General features: G+C 35.8%; 1 protein-coding gene across 2 annotated transcripts in view; it reads right to left on the bottom strand.

The window, feature by feature from the left end:
* The window catches only part of LOC102964317 (serine/threonine-protein kinase TNNI3K), a 288,998-nt gene that overhangs the window by 173,028 nt on the left and 96,386 nt on the right, over positions 1-19,584 (bottom strand). For both annotated transcript variants that reach the window (XM_042997580.1, XM_042997581.1), the window contains exons 8-12: positions 19,436-19,574; positions 12,880-13,024; positions 12,689-12,793; positions 9,264-9,358; positions 8,524-8,673 (exon numbers count right to left, since the gene is read on the bottom strand). In XM_042997580.1, the coding sequence (XP_042853514.1) occupies positions 8,524-8,673; positions 9,264-9,358; positions 12,689-12,793; positions 12,880-13,024; positions 19,436-19,574 (634 nt within the window). The remainder of the gene's footprint in view (positions 1-8,523; positions 8,674-9,263; positions 9,359-12,688; positions 12,794-12,879; positions 13,025-19,435; positions 19,575-19,584) is intronic.

Here is a 19,584-nt window from a genome sequence, read left to right as displayed (position 1 = left end):
AGGAAAAGGACCCATCTTATTATATCCCTATAAAGTTGTGTCTCCACCCCCACCACTTCGTCTTACGAATAACAGATGCTGTTTATTGCTATGAAAAATTATTTTAAGTACTAGGTCTGAAGATTAACAGTAAACGACACTGGTACTAAGATCTTCTCCCAGATGTTGTGACTCTGAAGCCCCCTGGGTCTGAGGTGGAGAACATAGGGATTGGGTCTTGATTACGTAAGCTAAGGAATTCTTATTGACTTCACATGTCCAAAATGCCCAGGTGATCAAAGGAGCAGTCTCAGCCTTTCTTTGGACTGCCTCAAAGAAGAAAACTTTCACAGTAATGGTATAGATGAGACTTTGCTCAATTTTGTTATCTCCCCTTGCCTGCATGTTAAAAACTCATCTTCCAAAAGCATTGAAAAGTGGGACCAGAGAATGGCTCCTGATGTTTGTTTTTCCTCCTGCCAGTTCTGGTCTAAACACTGTCATTTAAATTAGAGGCAAGAAAAATTCAAGATTTGCTACACCATCTCATCACTTAAATCTGAAAGATGCTTTCATAAGAAAGGGTACACACATCCCTTTCTCCCCATATTCTTGTCCCTTAATCACCAGGCTCAAACAAGAATGCTGTCAGTCCTTCTTCACTTTGAGATAACAATCCACAATCACGAATGCTTTTGCCAAAAGAACACTATATAAACCAAGTCACTTAGCATTCTTCTTTCCTCCTTTTCTCTTCTTCTTATTTGGCTTTTTCCCCCCTTACTTTTCCTTCTATAGATATTTATTGGGCATCCATTAAATACCAGCTCAAGTAACATCTTCCCAGGGAAGCCCTCCATGACTTCTCAGTTTTAAATAGTGTCCTAAACTTTTTACTCACTGTTGTGTTTCCTTTTAATTTTATTCATAGGACTTATTATCTGATAGTTTCTATTTGTTTTCTTGCTTATGACCTGTCTCTTCTGCTAGAAATACAAACTTCCTAAGAGCAAGGGAATACTGTCTAACTCACTGTTTCACCTCAGTTCCTAGCACAGTGTCTATCACATATTAAGTATGTAATATATTTTTTTGAATAAATGAATGGAACTGGGTATGAGAGATGTAATGTTGAAATATAAATGTCCTCAATCTTGTAATAAACAATTTCTAGTAGAAAAGAGAAAAATTAATTATATAAATGCTGACTCAAATTTTATTTGGCCAAGTTCTAGGAAGGAAAAGGTAGCAAATGCTGTGAATGTGCATAGCAGTGTTATTTCACAGTAGGCTAGAGGATTCAGGAAAGAGTTCCTTGAGCAACTGTCTTTTAAGCTGAACTTGAAAGATGGATATGAGTTGATTACGCAAAAGGGGAGGAGAACAGTGTTAGAGACAGAGGGAAAATTTTCACAATTCCAATGCATAGGAATAGGAGATTTACTTAGAGCACACTTTAAAATCATCTGCCTATTAAAATTTAAGCACAGATAATAAGAAACCCACAACATTTAAAGAAATATCTACATAGACAACAGATAGTGATAAGTGGTATTCTTGAAAACATCAACTATATTATGACAAACCAGATGCTATTTAGTGAGACATAGAACAGAACGTTATGACTGAAATATCTGCTTATTCTCTAATCCACTTCAAAAAACATGTATTGAGCACCTACTAGGAATCAGTCATTGAATTAGCTTTTTGGAAGACAAAAAATAATATCTCAAATGTTTGCTCTCAAAAAGTTTATAATTTGTCATATGTAGAATTTAAGAAACAAAACAGATGAAGATAGGTGAAGGGAAGGAAAAGTAAAATAAGGTAAAAACAGAGAGAGAGAAAACCACAAGAGACTTTTAATGATAGAGAACAAATTGAGAGTTGATGGAGGGGAGAGGGCTGGGAGATGGGCTAAATGGGTAATGGGTGTTAAGGAGTTGTGATGAGCCCTGGGTGTTATATGTAAGTGATGAATCTCTACATTCTACTCCTGAAACCAATACTAAACTATATGCTATATGTTAACTAGCTTGAATTTAAATAAAATCTCAGAAAAACAACAAAAAAGTTTTCCAGCTGACAATAAAATAAAGGTTTATAGTTTGGTAAGGGACACAGTGTTTCAATATGAAGTGGAAATATAGAAATAGAGATGCACATAAGGTTTAATAAAACATAATGAAAGGACATGTATGCTAGCCTGGAATGGCAGGGAAGACTTTCAGGAAGAGAGGATCTGTAAACTGACTTTTGAAAGTTAGGTAGAAATGAAAAATTGATAGCGTGGAGTAGGGTAGAGAGGATGGGGAGGGTGTAGAGATAGGACTGTATGAGAAAAGGCTTGGAAACATGGAACAACATGGTATATATGGGAAGAACAAGTATTTTGTATTACTATCACGTGAATACATACTGTCTTACAGAGTAATTGTGTACACATGGTGAGTTAATGCATATGAAATATTTTGAATATGCCTGGCACAGAGTGAACCCCGAGTCAATGTTAGTGATGCAGTGAATGTAACGATGATTGCGGCATGTGGGGTCACACATGTGAGAGGAGTGACTGGACATGAGGTTTGAGAGATAGGAGGGCACAGGGCATGGGCACAGGATTTGCCATGAAAATACACTGGAACTTTTACTATAGGTAATAATGGGTTACTGAAAGATTTTAAGCTGGGGAATGCTATGGCCCTGTTTACACCTTGAATACTTCTTTAAGACTATAGCTAAAAAATGGAATCAAAGATGCTGAAGACAGAAAGAAAGAAAGAAAGAAAGAAAAAAGGAAAGAAAGAAAGAAAGAAAGAAAGAAAGAAAGAAAGAAAGAAAGAAAAAAGGAGTTATGAGGCTATTAAAATGGATCAGAAGAAAGATGAAAAGGTTATGAACTAAAACAATGACAGTAAAAATAAAGAAGAAAGGATGGATTAAAATGTACCTATGAAATAAAATGATGAGAATTTTTGATTGAATGGATATGAAGAAAGGCAGATTGAGGGAGAAAAAGTCATCAAGCATCAATCCAGATTTCTGACTTTAGTGACTGAGTGGATGGTGGTGCCATTAATGACAGAATGAATAAGAGATATGGTAGGAAAACTGACTGATGAGGACAAAAAAGATATTAAGTTCAATTTTGGACTTGCTGAGTTTTTCACACTTGTCAGATATCCAGGTAAAAAGACCCAGCATGTTAGTTGGTATGCTGGTTTGAAAACATGGCTACAAATCCTCTGACACTTGTCCATGACTGAGGGGGAAACCCAGCTATAGTAAGGGGACTTGCAAATTTGTGCTAAAGTTTTAGAGTATTGTTTTAAAATATATCTTCATGCAACCATACAAATTAGAATAATGCTTTTAAGTTACTTTTTAAATATTTTGATTAGTGATTTTCAAAACCTCCTTGATCTTGCTTTAGTCCTGAGGTTTTAAGATAAATGGTATTGCTTGATTCATAAATAAATATAAACACAACAAAACAACACATGTGTTTATATATTCCAGGTTTGTCTAGTGGTGTTTGGCAGGGATATAAACCCTTCAATGATTCTAATATGTCAATATGTCATATTTCTTACTGGACACTAAAACATGTTGTAAATTAGGAAAGACTATGAGATTTGGGGGTTATATGAAGTTTGACTGAATCTTTGTTATACATATAATAATAACAAATATCATTATTTTTATTGAGAATCTGCTATGTTCCTGACACTTAGATGTTATCCCAAAACTTCAGAATTCTGTAAAGTGGTTATTAATTTACTCATTTTAAATTTGAAGATTAAGACTTAGAGATGGTTAAATGACTTGCCCAAAGTCATTAAATACTAAGGATGGAATTTGGACTTAGATCTATCTGATTCTAGAGCAAGGTGGTAAGAGCTTGAAATCTGCCATAAGACAGAACTCTGTTTGGTACCAGCTATCCACTTAAGAGCTGTGTGGTTTGGGCAATTGTGACTTAACAGCTCTAAGTCTCAAACTTTTAATCTATAATAGAAAGGTAATCCCAATTTAAAGGGTTATCTTGATAATTTAATTATGCATGCATGTATATGCTTGTGTAATAGGCATGTAATGAATGTAAGTTCTCTTCTACTATCCATTTTAGTATATGCAGCTTTTTACATAGTTATTATGTTTCAAAAAATATTTCAGTGTGCTATCCCCCTACAAAAATGAAAGTTCTGACCATTCTAGCGAGAGTTGATATTATTCTATTTATTTATTTTTAAAAGAGAGAGTAACTAAACATGTAGAAAGGTAACCAGTATGCATAAAATGAACACAGAGTTTGAAATACCATCTAAATCTTTTGTTTCTTCCTTCTTCTACCCCACCCATAATTTACTCTAGCACACTAAACTAAGTAACTAAACTCCAAATAAGAATTCAATATAGAAGAAACTTGGGAACTTATAACCCACTGATGAAGATTTATCAAAAAAACTTAATGAATCTACTCTTCCTTCAACTCCTCCCCACTCTTTTCTTTTAGTTATTTTTTTTTACTGGCTGAAAACTGTAGAAACTCACAACTGTAAGACTTTATTACTTTTAGAGGGTACACGATAGTACGTTTACTATAAATAATTCACACCATACTACACTTGTCAAAAGGAATGAACAAAGTATATATCATGGTACAGGAGCCTTGATTTTTATTGTTTTTGCTCACTTACTCACTAATTCTCCAACTGCAGCTCCCTGTCACTGTGAATTAGAGTGGTTCTGATGTATACAAATATTGTATTCTGTGTAATTAGATATTGGGATAGGAGCCTCTGTAAATTACTTTAACTGGTGTCAGTACTGAAGCAAATAAGAAGTTTTTAGTTCTGTTTCTAGTTTGGGTTATTTTCTGACCCTAAACAGCCTGACATAAAGAAGTGCTTTTCTTTGTCAAAGGCAGCCTTTTCAAATCTAACTGCCAGACACACTATTGAGCTATGTGTTCAATTCTAATTGGCTGAGATCTTTTCAATTCGGCAGTTTCATCTTTAATGCAATGGATGTAAGATTATGTGTAGGTCTTTTCAATGGGTTTTCCATACTGGTGATTAGGGCAGAGGATTTGAACATAAGCAGGCTGCTGGCTATTTCTTCTGGCCAATTTAAATTGATTCATACAAGTCCTTTGTACCCCAGGGAAAGGGCAGAACAAATCCAAGTGAGTGAGACAGCTATCGCTACTGTTAGATGGAATAGTAGAAAAGAAGGGAGGGTGGCAGGCTAGAGGAGGGGAAACACTCTAAATATTGTAAAATTAGAGCTCTGAGCAGTCTAGCAGAGAAATATTGCAACTTAACCAGTAGGCTTCTGTGTAGAATCAAGTTCACAGGGAAAATTATTTCCAAGATTGATTTTGATATCTTTAGGGTAAAAGGGCTATGTAAATGGAAACAGTTCTTCATATCTGATTCCACAGGGACCCATAGTAAGTGAACTCTTTTCTGAATTTCCAAAAGAGAGTTGATAACTCTTACAAAACTCCAAAGCATCCCTGAAATGAATTTGCTATGTCAGAATAGCAGAGGGTAAGCTAAAAATTTTGTTGGTGTCAGGTAAAAAATTTTTCTTAGAAAAGATCGGTGTTGTTGCAAAAAACTCCCAGTTTTCTACTAAGAGGGTAGACTAGGATGAGCTATTCAAATTGGATGCATCCAAAGAGTACTCCTTTTCAAGAGAGACCCTGGTTATAAAGCTCCCTTCGGGTTTATCTCTCCCAGGAGAGAATAAGGTATTGGGTAAACCACGATGGGACCATTTATATAACATCTCTATCCTATGGAGAAGGAACTTCAAGTGAAGCCTTAGTGTTTTCTCAACTCCATCTCCAAGTTTCTCAGGAAAATCCTTAGTCTGCTACATCAGTCAATTTGGTGACTCCCTACCTAAGGGAGAAAGGAATGCATTTCTTTATCCAAAGGAAACAGGGACAGTGCACTGTTGACAATATTTTAACAAGGTCATTTCAATCTTTCCTGAACACACAAAAACAACCCAACATTTTTCTACCAAGAGAAAATAGCAACAATTTTCATTTTGTTGGTTTTGACTTGTTCTGCTCTAGAACATATGCAAAACACCCATCTGTCTCCTGAGCACTAACATTCAGTTTGTTAAAATTCATAGTAATAATGAAATGGAACACCGATGCCTATCACATTAGTTGAACAAATAAGGGTGACAAGTATGGCATATGTTGCAGAGACCAGTGGGTAAATCCTCTATGCTAAAAGATTTTTGTTGTTGTCATTCAATACAAAATGTTGGGAACTTACACAATGATTCATTGTTTCTTAAAATGTGGAATTCCACAAAAACTAAAACTAAAACCAGTTTTCAACTATCACTCTCAATCAACTAAAAACAAACAAAGCCAAACCCTGTGAAGAGTTACCTACAGCAGCTATATCTGAGCTGTCTTCCGGAAGACTAATGCTTTGTAAACAGCCTTTTTTCTGAAATTCAAGTTTCTTGAGAGACACTGTCTGAGAATCACTTGAATAAATGCAATGTGTTGAGTAACTAGAACTTAGTAAGGCCTCCTAAGGCTTCAGAATATGTAGGATTTTCAAAGAGATACTCAAATACAGACTACCAGGAATTTATTTTATACAAATTACAAGGTCATTATAACTAACAGAAATGCATTCAGAAATTCATCAAAAGTCATGTATGTGAATGCTAATAGCAAAAGTATTCCTAATAGTCTCCAACTGAAAATTATCCAGGTGACCCTAAGCAATAGAATGAATAGTGATATAACAAAACATTATAACAAGAATTAACAATATACAACTGCCTGCAATAATATGAGTGAATCTCACAAATTGTTGGTCAAAAGAAGTCAGATCAAAAAATGTACATACCATAATGTTCCATTTATAAAGTACAGAAAAAGGCAAAGCTAATTTATGCCCCAAGAAGGCAGTGGTACCCTCTCTGGGGAATGACTGGAAAAGAATGTAAGTGGATATTTCGAGTGCTGGCCATGTACAGTTTCTTCATCTGGATACCGGGTACTGGATGTGAGTTCAGTTTGTGAAAATTCATCGAGCTATAATGTGAAAATTTGTGTGTGTGCACACATGCACACATGTATATTTGCACTATACCCAAATAAAAAGTATAAAACATAACAGGCCTACATATAACTCATTTCTTATTATACTATGTCTGTTCACTTTTCTCTATTAAAGTAACTCCGATAATCATTTTTTCACTAGCAGTCTTCAGATTCATACTTTTCTTTCTATGTGCTTACAACAACTCCCCATTTCTATCAATGAAACCCCATCTCTCTTTTAATTAATAGAATTTAATGTCCTATTTCAGGCAGAAAACCTTTTAGGTCAAATTGGTAGCCTGAGAAATCTTCAAGTTTAGCAATTTCTCTTTTTTAGTATGGACTTCTACTAGCATTTAAAAAGATAAGAACACTTCTTTATGTGCTTTAAACATCCTAATAAGACAGCAAAGGTGGGCAGCAAAGTTTGATATATGTTAGGTATTTAGTTGTAACCCTCTGATTTCAATGATGATGTATACCATTTCATTTCACCTGAATTTATTTATTTATTTATTTATTTATTTATTTATTTATTCACCTGGAAATTTAAACTCCATAGGAGAGTATGTGTATAAGCAAACCTTGCTTATGAGGTACATATACATCATTAAGCAATGACAAAGAGGTTGCTCCATTGTTGATTATTTCTAATTTCCTCTCCCCTTAAATGAAGAATTAATTTTTGTCACCTTTATTTATGAACTACTGCTATTACTACTGTTACCATTACTGAAATACCAATTCTTAGTACTTACTATGTGCTAGCCAGTGTTGTAATCAATTTGCCTACATCGTCTCATTTAATCTGTACAGTCTTGTGAAGAAGTTGTGATAATTCCCCTTTTTGTTTCAGATGAAGAAAGTGAACGTCAGCAAGAATAGGTGACTTGTCCAAGATCAAAGAACATGGTTTGATGTAAACCCAGGTGTTCTCACATCAGAGCCCAAAGTTTCATCATTTTGAGCTGAAGTAAGTTTATATGTATTCACTAATCGTTGGCTCCCTTACTTTTTCTAGATCAGTCATTGTCAGCAAGGTTAGATGTAATAAATATTCCTTTCCTTTGTATTTATTTCATCAAAAGAAATTTGAATTCACATAAAAATTCCCATATATAAAAGATACAGTGTAGTTCTAGGTCTACTCTAAAAAAGTAACTATTGTTACATATCACAATTTTATTTCTATAATACCTAAGAATTTTATAGCTCATTCTCTTTTTAAAGTGCCAGTACCAAGAGTGCCTTCAGCTCACCTGCAGCCCAGGAGTTGGCTGCCTTACTGATGGTCTATTGGACTCTTTGATCAAGTTCCCAAAGTCTCAAATATAATCTACAGAGGAAATCAGAGTGCACAAGTCATACAAGCAAAAGACTTGTTGATGCATTGACATAATCTATGCACACAGTTCAATGTATCACTACAGAGATGCAATGGTGAAAATATATACCTTTTTCATAAGCCCACATCAAACAGGTCTGTTCATCTTTTTCACCACTAGATCTGCTGGGATCACAAGCTACCAGATTCATATCAGCTCCATTATCCAGTAAGAACTGAACCAGGCGAATGTGACCATGGTAGCAAGCAGAGTGCAATCCTATAATAGAATGAAAGTATGAAAGGAGAAAAGAGGCAAACCGAACCCCAATTTTCAAAAGATAGTTATTACCACATCATACCATTTTTGCCAGAGATATAAATCAAAGATAGATTTCTTTGATGAAAATTTAATTCTACTTATTGAACAAACATGACATACTTCAAGCAAAAGAAGTATCCTATTCTAGTTGATCTTCTAGACAGATTTCCTTATGTTTAGCACAATTTCTAGTATTTCTACATCCACTGAAATTACCAAGAACAAGTGTTAGCATCCTTTTACAAGAACAAAGACCCCAAACAAGTGTTTTTCTTGAGCAGCAAGCCAGGCTAAGGGGTCAGTCTCTCCTGGTACAGATCATAATAGATACATCAACTGTAGATAATTTAGCACAATAATGAAACTTACCAAAAGTCAGTCTGCTTTTTATTATCACCATGCACCATCAATTCCAAATGATGTCATTGATAAAATATCCCTCCTCATTAGGGTTGACCACTCCCTCTTTTCCCTTCCCTCTTGAGCATCCCACTATTCTTAAGTATTGATATACATCAAAAACTGGTTATGTTTCACTAATGTCTTACCTGTGTGCCCATCTCTTCCTTGGTGGTTGATGCTTATAACATTCTGGTCAAGAAGAAATTTAACCAGGTCAATGCTCTTACCATAGGTACAAGCACTGCAAAAATACAACATAAAGAAAACAAAAGACTTCTTTTATGGGTTGAATTGTGTGCCCCACAAATTAATATGTTATAACTTACAACCCTTATAACTTCACAGTGTAACTGTATTTAAAAGGGTACAATTTAAAGAGGTATTTAAGTTAAAATGGAATCATTAGGGTGGGCCCTAATCCAATATTACTGCTGTTCTGATAAGAAAGGAAGATTAGTACACAGATGACACAGACCGAGGGACAATCATGAAAAGGCATAAGAAGAATATGACCATCTACAAGCCAAGGAGAGGTGTCTGAGAAGAAACCAAATCCACTGACATCTTGATCTTGTACTTCCAACCTCAAGAATTGTGAGAAAATAAATTTCTGGTGTTCAAGCCACCCAGTGTGTTGTATTTTATTATGGCAACCCTAGAACATGAATACAGTCCTGATTCACCAGGCTATTCCAGATGCTAGTGTGTATACAAGAGTGTTAAAGAGACAAAGAAGGGAGAACGAGGAAAGGAGAGAGAAGGAAGTGATAAAAAACAAGCACATGTGGCAATAAAATCCTGAGATTCCCAAATCTGGGCCTTCGAGATAAGAAGTTGAATAAAACTTCTAGTGTACTATTATTAAATATTTCTTATGATGCTCTTTTTCATAAAAGGAGGAAAAATATTGCAAGTTTCTTTCAGTTTTACCTATAGGCCCTAGGCATTCTGCAGGACAACTGAATGGGGGAACTTAGAAGGGTCCAGAGAGATTTAGGTGAAAACTTGGACTTGTGATTGGCATCTGAAGTGGGGGGTGGGCAGTTTTGTGGGCCTGAGCCCTTAACCTGTGGGATCTGACACTAATTCCAGGTAGATAGTATCAGAATTAAATTGAATTATAGGACACACACTTGGTGTTGGCAGAAGATTTGGAGAACTGCTTGGTGTGGGAACAACTCACACATGGCTAGGATCCTGTATTTTGAAGTGAAGTATTGAGTGTTTTTTCCTTCCAGACTCAGTTCTAGAAGAGGTAGTTCTCTGGATCTTACTATTTCCTCTTTCTGAGATGACCTTGCCCAAATCCTTATTCTTTAATTAAATATCATTATTTTCTTCAAAGAAATACATTATTCATCTAGCCGAACTGTTAGTCCATCTATGAAGACTTCTTATGAACCAAAGGCAAAGTTCATTGCTATCTCCACTGTTTCCTTGTCATTTCAGTCTTATGGCACTTATCACATTGCATTATGGTAATGGACACACCTCTGATTACCTAGATATCTTACAAAAGAGTTCCTTTAAGGAGGGAAGGGTCGGTGTCATCTTTATGTTTTTACCAGTGCCAATACAACGCAGGTCCTTAATAAGTCTTTCTTGAATAATTGAATGGATAAAAAGCTGCCACTCAGTGCAAAAGATCTAAGCACCATTAATTATTCACATTATAAGTAGGACCCATAACACTATACTTTTAATGTTCCATTGTCTGAACTGTCTCATTGTTTCTTTTCAAAGTGACCATTTACAGGAATTGATGAGTTCCGAATATATACATACATGTGTATACATATGTATTACATGTGTATGTTTGTGTGTGTGTGTGTATATATATATATATGTATATACACACACACACACGAAAACAATAACAGAAATGTATTGAATGCTTTCTACTGAGTGCAAAGCACTGTGATTTTTTCATAGAAAAATTTCAGAACCAGAGTGAACTCCTCATGTAAAGGGAAAGTTTCTTTTATAAATATGTGCTTAAAGTGAATAGAATAAAAATATTAATATGTTATTCGTAGTAGCCACAGGGTTATACAAAATAAAACGATTCGATACATACTTTTAACTCACTTCACTGAACTTGTCATAGAGACTCTAGAGGTGACAATCATCCTTTGATTATAGTTGGTTCCAATTTATGTGCACAGAGTAGCAAAATGATTTGAAAACTAGCCTAAGGTGTCAGCCTTAACAAGCATGACCTAATGGGGAAAGAGGACACCAGTAACTGTACATATCAGTTCTGCCAATTATCCCTTTGACCAATTTTGACTGAAAGCATGGTCCAAAGAGTTCTTGCATCTGTTCTGTTACAGAACATGCAGAACACAGACATAATATTTTGGTATTAGAACATGAAGACATATAAAAAGCACAGAATTTGGAATCGGGTAGGTATTTAATACATGATTTTCTAGTCATAATATTCTCTGGCAGATACTTACCTTCTCTGAGCCTCAATTTTCTCGTCTGTCATAAAGGGATAATAAAACCTACTTCATAAAAGGTTATGAGGATTAAATGAGATAATGGGTGCAAATCATCTGACATATACTCACCACTCCATAAATAGTTTTTCTCACCTCCCTTTTGGCTGGACTTTTTGTATAATAAGATAAATCTGAACATCCAAGCAAAATTGGACAGGGTGATGCCTTATCAGGAAGCACAAGCTTAATATTAATTCCATATGAAAAAAAAAGTCTCCTCATTTCTATTAGTCACCAGTGCAATACAAACACTATGTAAATAACATAGTAGTCTTAAATATATTTTTTAGATGTTGCAAACTAGCCAAGAAATCTGTAATGTGTATGTAAATGATTTTATATTCAAGGTGTATTAAATTCAAAGTATTGTATTATTTTTATAGCAAAAGTAGCTCATTGTTAAAAACAAGCATATCAATTTTTATAAAACATCTGCCTCACTTTTGGATATTTTAGGGAGCTATGGATCTTATTTTTAGCAATCTTTTCCCTCCTTTTCTAGAGCACATTGTAGAGGACTCTCATGCATTCCTAGAAAGGAGTTAATGCCTTCTTAGGTATCTCAGTGGCCGCCGCGACTAGGCTTTTACAGGCTGACAGATGGATGTCTTAGATAGGTAGATACATTTGCACATAAGGTTTAAGTGGTAAGGAAAAAAGTGTCACATTTGATGCTGATGAATTCTGGTAATGAGATTCTTGTCGGAGGAGGATTATGGGCATTGCCCCTTTTGGCAGCTTTCCGCTGAGTGAAGTGGAATAGAAGCAATATGCTTACAGATGTTGATATGCCTGTTGCCTTGGCAACATCAGTCCCTGTCTTTGTGGCTGCTGCCAGGAATGCAGCATCTGGCTCTGGCCCCATCTGTTGTACTGACTGCAGCATCTGCCTCTACCTTTTCTTCTGTGCATCTAGCTTGGGCTCCTTGTCCTCTGCCCACCCTCTGCTCTTGCTCTCTGATTGCAACATCTGCCACTCTCCATTCTTGCTTTATGTGCACAACTTCAGGTGCCAAAGTGTATCAGCCACCCTTAGTGGCTATTGCACTTAAACATTATTTTACCTGTGAAAAGGTGTTTCACTGAAGATGTTTTCTTTAGTCAGACTTTCTATCCCCGATATTTGGATGATTTCCTTGGCGACTTCAAATTTGCCATTGTAGCATGCCCTAAAATTAAAGAAAATGTTTTTATAGTAGTAAGAAAGTACAGGTAGTAGAGCTGGAGGGTGTATGGAACTATACATATTACTCACAGGTGCAAAGGGGTATCACCATAGATATTAACAACGTGCGGCTGAACTTCAGTATCGCTCTGGAGCAGGTACTTCACTATGTCGTGGTGTCCAAAACGAGAACAGAAATGCAGTGGGACATGGTCTTCATTGTCCTGAGCATTCACTGTCATCAACAAGAAAGGAAAAGTAGGTTATCTGGAATCCTCTGTTTCTCAGCCTTCTTAGGTGTAGTGTCAGGGACTTTTCTAAGTGCCTGAGAGACTCCTGGAAATTACCAATTAATGATAATAATAAAGGAAATTAAGTGCAACCAATTTAAAAAGTTATAACTCTATTCCATTGCCCATTGCCACATTAAACAGGCTTTCTTCTAGCTTCCATAAATTCTATGGAATGCATCTAATCAAATCTACCTTGCATAAATGGAATAGTTCAGGAAACTAATAAGTATCCAAAAGATCTTTGTGGTCTTATTTCCACAAGTATCTCCTTCCAAAGTGATTTTTTTCTCCTCTGTAAGATGTTAAAACTTACAGATCCTGGCTAAAGCACCATTCCCAGAGATTTTGGTTCAGTAGGTTAGGTTGGGGTCTAGCACTGTGTATGTTTACAACGCTGTTCAGGAAATTCTGATGTGCCAGTAACTGAGAATTATCATATGACAGAATACAAAGCATGGCATAAAGAAAAGAAAATAAGCTTTAGAGTGAGGCAGCCCGTGTTAATTATATTACCACAGTTATTTGATATTTAGGTGTTCACTCAGTAATGGGCATCTGTCCTTCTCTTTGGCCCAGCCAACCTCATAACCACTTTGGACATTTAGGGAATTTCCTACACTGAGAGAACTGACTAGAAGCCAAGCCCATGTTCTATCATATGCTTTCCAAGCCTCCTTTGCAGCTAGGGCACAGGATCAGCAGATAGTGACCGTATGTCCTGGATTAGACTTCTTATCCTGGCATGATTTTTAATGGTGATCCTTTTACTTTCAACAGTGTCCTGCTTTTGACACTTTCCATAGGCTCCTCCAGTTGACACATTATATAAGACTCTGACATCACAGCTGACCACACACAAAAGCAGACCTCATCTATCTTGGCAATGTAGTAATGGTAGAGTAGCTCCATCCGATTTCCAGAGGCAATGATTCCAGTCACAGATTCGGTGCCTTGCAAGGTTGGTGCCAGGAGCACAGAGTGTTGGCATGTGTGCCTAGCAGGGGTGGCAATGTGTCTTTAAATCACTACTTTTGGGGTGTGATTTTGGATACTGTTCCTCACTGTAAGAATCCCAAACCTGGGTTTCCATCCTGCTCAGGGGAGACACTTTGCACTAATTTGTATCCTTTAATATATTCATTTTACGCCTAAATTAGCAAGAGTTAGTTTCCAATGCTTGCAAATAAGAACACCTGATTGATACATACTCATTCCTCAACAAGTATAAAATTATCACTGTGTGCCAAGCAGGGTGCTAAGTGTTGAAGATACTGATTTTTTGTTATCAAAAACAATGGATATGATAACACTATTGTTACAGGGATGCGAAAAAGATTAAAAGAGATCATGATGAGAAAATATCTAACATGATTCCTGTAACATATTAGTCACTTAATAAAAATGTGTATTCTTATTTTTCACTAATTTGCCTCCTAGATGTTTGCTAAGTGTTAAGGTCAATATGCTATAAATGTATAGCATCTATACCCTCAAATAACCTGCAATCTAGTTGAACATTCAATAATTACAGGCCTGAAGTAATAATAACTGAACCAACCTGCTAAATTCTGGATCTGCTGTAGCACAATTTTTAAAACTAAAATAACTGAATCATCTGCTCTATAGCCATTTATTGAATTTTATTACTTTGTTCATCTGTAGAAGGTATTTTATTCAAAATAGAAAATAACAATCCTTAAAAAACCCATATGTTATCATTCTTACGTATCTATAATAAAAAGTATCCATAGAATCAAAAGAATTAAAGAAAAAAAATGAAAGGATAGGAAAGAAAAGAAAGGGAAGGTAATTGTTAATTTAAAAAATGTGCAAATAGTTTATTACTACTTGTTGTTATAACTAACATTTAACATTTAATGAACACAGTCCTTGTAGCTGCTTTATTTGTAGACAATGATTCTTATTTTATTGTCCTGCAGGATCTTAAGCCAAAGGGAAATCTTTAACAAAGTCGCTGAACTTCTCCTCCCATGGCCGTTATTGAAAAATAAATCTTTGAATCTTTTTTATTAATGAGTGGCTCAGAAGGACACCCTTGCTTCAGAAGAATGTTCCCGGTTATTTTGATTATCTTTCTTTTTATGCTACTTCTCCTTTGTTCACATTCTGTTGGAAGCCAGGGAAAGTCAATACCATGAGTCAATGCTTTACAACAGTAGGGAGTCCAGGGCAAGTGGAGGTCACATAAGAGTTCCTGAGGTCCAGAGGGGACATTGTAAAGCAGAGTGCAGCACAATTTTCCACTAATTCATAGTTTGCCTGTGGCCATCCCTAGCCCCACCCAACATTATTCTTCTCTAGTTGAATCAATAAACTTCAAAGTACATTATCTACTTGGTGAATTACCAGCAGTGGCCTAGATGGTCTTCTCATCAAAGAAGAGATAAATACCAACCAAAGGAAGGAACAAGCCAGGAGATATCCAGATCAGACACAGAGTTTATATACACATCTATATTTCTGCGTCAGTCATTGTGATCTACTTAGTTTTGTCTTGAGCCAATTTTCAGTGACCAAAAAAACCCTATATATCATTATGTCTTGTCCAAGGGTAAGTGAATGTATGAATGATATTCTATTTGCTCTAATTTAGCATTTTATTGGGAGATTTAAATAAAGAAGAATTTCAACCAAAGAAGTAGATGTAAATAATTATTAGGAAAATATTTATCGCCTAGTGCTCTACTTCTGAAGAGAGCATGTGTTCAGTAAAGTCTTTTGAAAGAAAGATTAGGTAAATGGGTGGGTGGATGAGTGCTACTTCTTGCTTCTCTCTCCTTATTGATCTTAAAGATAAAATAAAAATTTCCATAGTAACCCAGCAATGTAAGTACTTCCCATTAGCTCTGTAAAACAACTCCCAAATGTATCTTAAACACATTTTAAATAACAAATCTGTGTAATAGCTCTGACAAGATATACTTTTAGAAATAAAATACTTCCTCTTACCGGCCATGCCCTAGAAATTTTTGTGATTTTATATAATATCCAGTTCCATGTGAAAGGAACTATAGCATTTAATAGATGACAAAAAATTAATAAACTGAATTTAAAATTTTCCTTAAATTAAAAAAAAAATTTAATGTTTTATTTATTGTTGAGACAGAAAGTGACAGAGCATGACCAGGGGAGGGGCAGAGAGAGAGGGAGACACAGAATCCGAAGCAGGCTCCAGGCTCTGAGCTGTCAGCCCAGAGCCTGGAGCGGGGCTTGAACTCACAAACCAGGAGATCATGACCTGAGCCGAAGTTGGAGGCTAAACTGACTGAGCCACCAGGCGCCCATCATTAAATTTTTTTTTTAATGTTTATTTATTTTTGAGAGAGAGAGAGAGAGAGCAAGCAGGGGATGGGCAGAGAGAGAAGGAGACACAGAATCTGCAGCAGGCTCCAGGCTCTGAGCTGTCAGCACATAGCCTGACACGGGGCTCTAACTCATGAACAGCGAGCTCCTGACCTGAGCAGAAGTCAGAGGCTTAACTGACTGAGCCACCCAGGCACGCCCCATATTTAACTTTATTCAAATGATAAGTTGTGAGGACTCGATCACTACTTTCTTCTTATGGAGTCCAGAAACATTTTGACCTTTTCAATCTCATTCAATAAGCATTACATTTCTCCTTTTTTTTTTTTTTCATTTTCCTAAGGAGTACAAAGAAAACTAGAGACTTGAAACATATATATGACTGAATAGGTCAGCCTCCCAAACATGCTAAACTGAAGAGGTTGCTTTCAGAATTACATGTTGGCTAATTTTGTAATCTGAATTTATTTTCATTTGTGACATTCTGTTACCATAGAAACATACTGTACATACCAGATTTCAAATTGTGCCCCTATTGGGGTCATTAATTTACTCTTCCTCTTATGTCCATTTACCACAGGCAAGGGCCAGATTTAAAATAAATCATCTGGAGGCTTAGCTACACTTTGGAATAAATGAACTAGCTGATAATAAATCCTGTGCAGTGTGCAGTAGCACAACACATCTTCTGGCTTATTCTTTGCAATTGGTTGAAGTACAAAAGGGACTTAAATATCAAGTGTGTATTAGAAAGAAATAAAAATACATAAAAATCTGAGTCATGCTGTCTCTTGATATTTTAAATGATTGAGTAGAAAGCATGTAGTGCTTGTGTGAATCAGAAAGAAAGTGTTGAAAATTCTATCATATGATGCTGGTATGTAGGGGGAATACGGGTGCAATATTCATTTCAATGTCTTTTGTAAGAAAGGAACTTTGATCCTGGAGACATGCTGATCAATGATACTCATTTTGACACCACCGAGCTTTGGAGTTGCACAGAGGAATAAAAAGCTGACGTTGGCATTGATAATAAAAGGAAAAAAGTGAGCTGTTCCTGACCCTTTGGAAGAGCGAGGCAGTTTCAAAAACACAATTATGTGTTCAGTGGTTCATACAGGTGTACCTCTGCCTATTCTAAACCAACAGAATCAAAGAGACTGCTTAAACAAGGTCTAAGGAACAGCATTCCTTGTATCCTGACAACACAGGTTATTTATGATAATGCTATAGAAGAAATACCTCCGTTATTACATACTGGCTCATAGAAAATGACACCAACTATATTTCTCAAACTTTATACAATAAAATAGCCCTCTTTCCAACATGGAAACTGGAAACTACCCTTGCCTCTTGCTACACTTGTCTCTGGAAGCCTTTGTGTTTTCCTTACATGTAGGTGAAAACATTGATTAGCTTTATGAACTGAATATTGATCTCAATTTTGGACCAAGGAACTGGCAGTTCTAGAGCTCTGACAACCTCGTCCTTTTGTAAATGTGCGTCGTTTCTGCTGCAAAGGCCAGCAGCTCTTACAGCTGGGCTTTTAATTAGGTCTCTTGGGGGTCAATGGAAGAATGTTGGATGTGCCTGAGAGAATTTAATGACAAGATGTAACTCTAAGTGAATTTGTGTCAAAAAATAAAGTTTGTAAGGAAGAGAAAAAGTAAGAGAAAGGAAGAACTTTCTTCAACACTCTACTTTTAATCAATTTTCTAAAATTCATTTTATTATTAAGAAAATTAAAAGTTGTGGGAAATTCTATTCTGTTAACCACATCCTAAAATCTTTCTGTGTATGCTGAAACTTTTTTTCCTCCCATCCTGATCATGCTGTAATGTTGTTTCCACCATAAATAATAGTAATATCAAATATTGGGGAGGAAATGGGGAGCAACTGGAACTCTCATATATTGCTGTGGGAGTAAAAAATAGTACAAACACTTTGGAAAACTCTTTGAAATTTCCTAAAAAGTTAAACATGTGCATACAGAAATGCTACATACATGCACACACTCCCATATACATACCCAAAAGACATAAATATATATGTTCACACACATACACACAAAATTGAATGAGAATGTTTCTGGCATCTACATTCATAAAAGCCAAACACTAGAAACATTCAAACATCCATTAGAAGGATGGTGGATAAACAAATTGTAGAATATTCCTATAATCTTTAGCAATAGAAAAGAACAAACTATGATTCATGCAACAACATGGATAAAAATTAAAATCATGTTGTCAGTCAAAAGAAGGCAGTCCCAAATTACATGAGCTTCAAGAACAGAAAAAACTAACCTATGGCAATAGAAGCCACAATATTGATTACCTTTTGTTGTTAAAGCTATTTACTAAGAAGAAAGCACAAGGGAACTTTCCAGAGTTCAATTGTCTTTTCTTTTCTTTTTTTTAATCTTTATTTATTTTTGAGAGAGAGAGAGACAGTGTGAGTTGTGGGGGGAAGGGGCCAGAGAAAGAGGGAGACACAGAATCTGATGCAGGCTGACAGCACAGAGCCCAACGCAGAGCTCAAGCTCATGGACAGTGAAATCATGACCTGAGCCGAAGTTGGAGGCTTAACTGACTGAGCCACCCAGGTGTCCCCCCCGCCCAGAGTTTAATTTTCTATATTAAAATGTTCTATATCTCGATCTGGGTGGTTTTGCATGAATTTATCGATGACAAATATTCTCTTAAGTCAATATTCACTTAATTGCTATATGCAAGTTTTACCTCAATTAAGAAACATATTAGTGAAAAATAACAAAATAAGGATTTGTCTAGAAAAAAACCTTAGTTTTCTTGAAGTATCTAATATATTAAGAATTGAACTAAAATGTATAAAAAGGATTAACATATAGATTCATTATTATATTAAAATAATAAATTATGATTTTTGAAACAAATTAGCATATGCAATTAATCAGCTTCAGGGTTATTCACTACTAAATAAGGAAAATGCAAGTAAAAACTATACATAAAGTAGAAGATAGCAAAAGTGTTCTAAACATATAATCTTACCATCTGCTTTGCTGCCTTCTTCCATCAAGAGTTTTGCAATATTAAAGAATCCTTTTGCAGATGCAAGGTGGAGGGGCCTATCTCCAACTTCACCACTTACATTTACATCAGCGCCAAATTTCAAAAGAAGGCGGGTTACCTAAAAGGAT

Source organism: Panthera tigris, chromosome C1, assembly GCF_018350195.1.
Source record: "Panthera tigris isolate Pti1 chromosome C1, P.tigris_Pti1_mat1.1, whole genome shotgun sequence".
Lineage (NCBI taxonomy): Eukaryota > Metazoa > Chordata > Mammalia > Carnivora > Felidae > Panthera > Panthera tigris.
The sequence above is the reverse complement of the archived record's forward strand: the minus strand, read 5'-3'. Positions and strand labels throughout refer to the sequence as shown.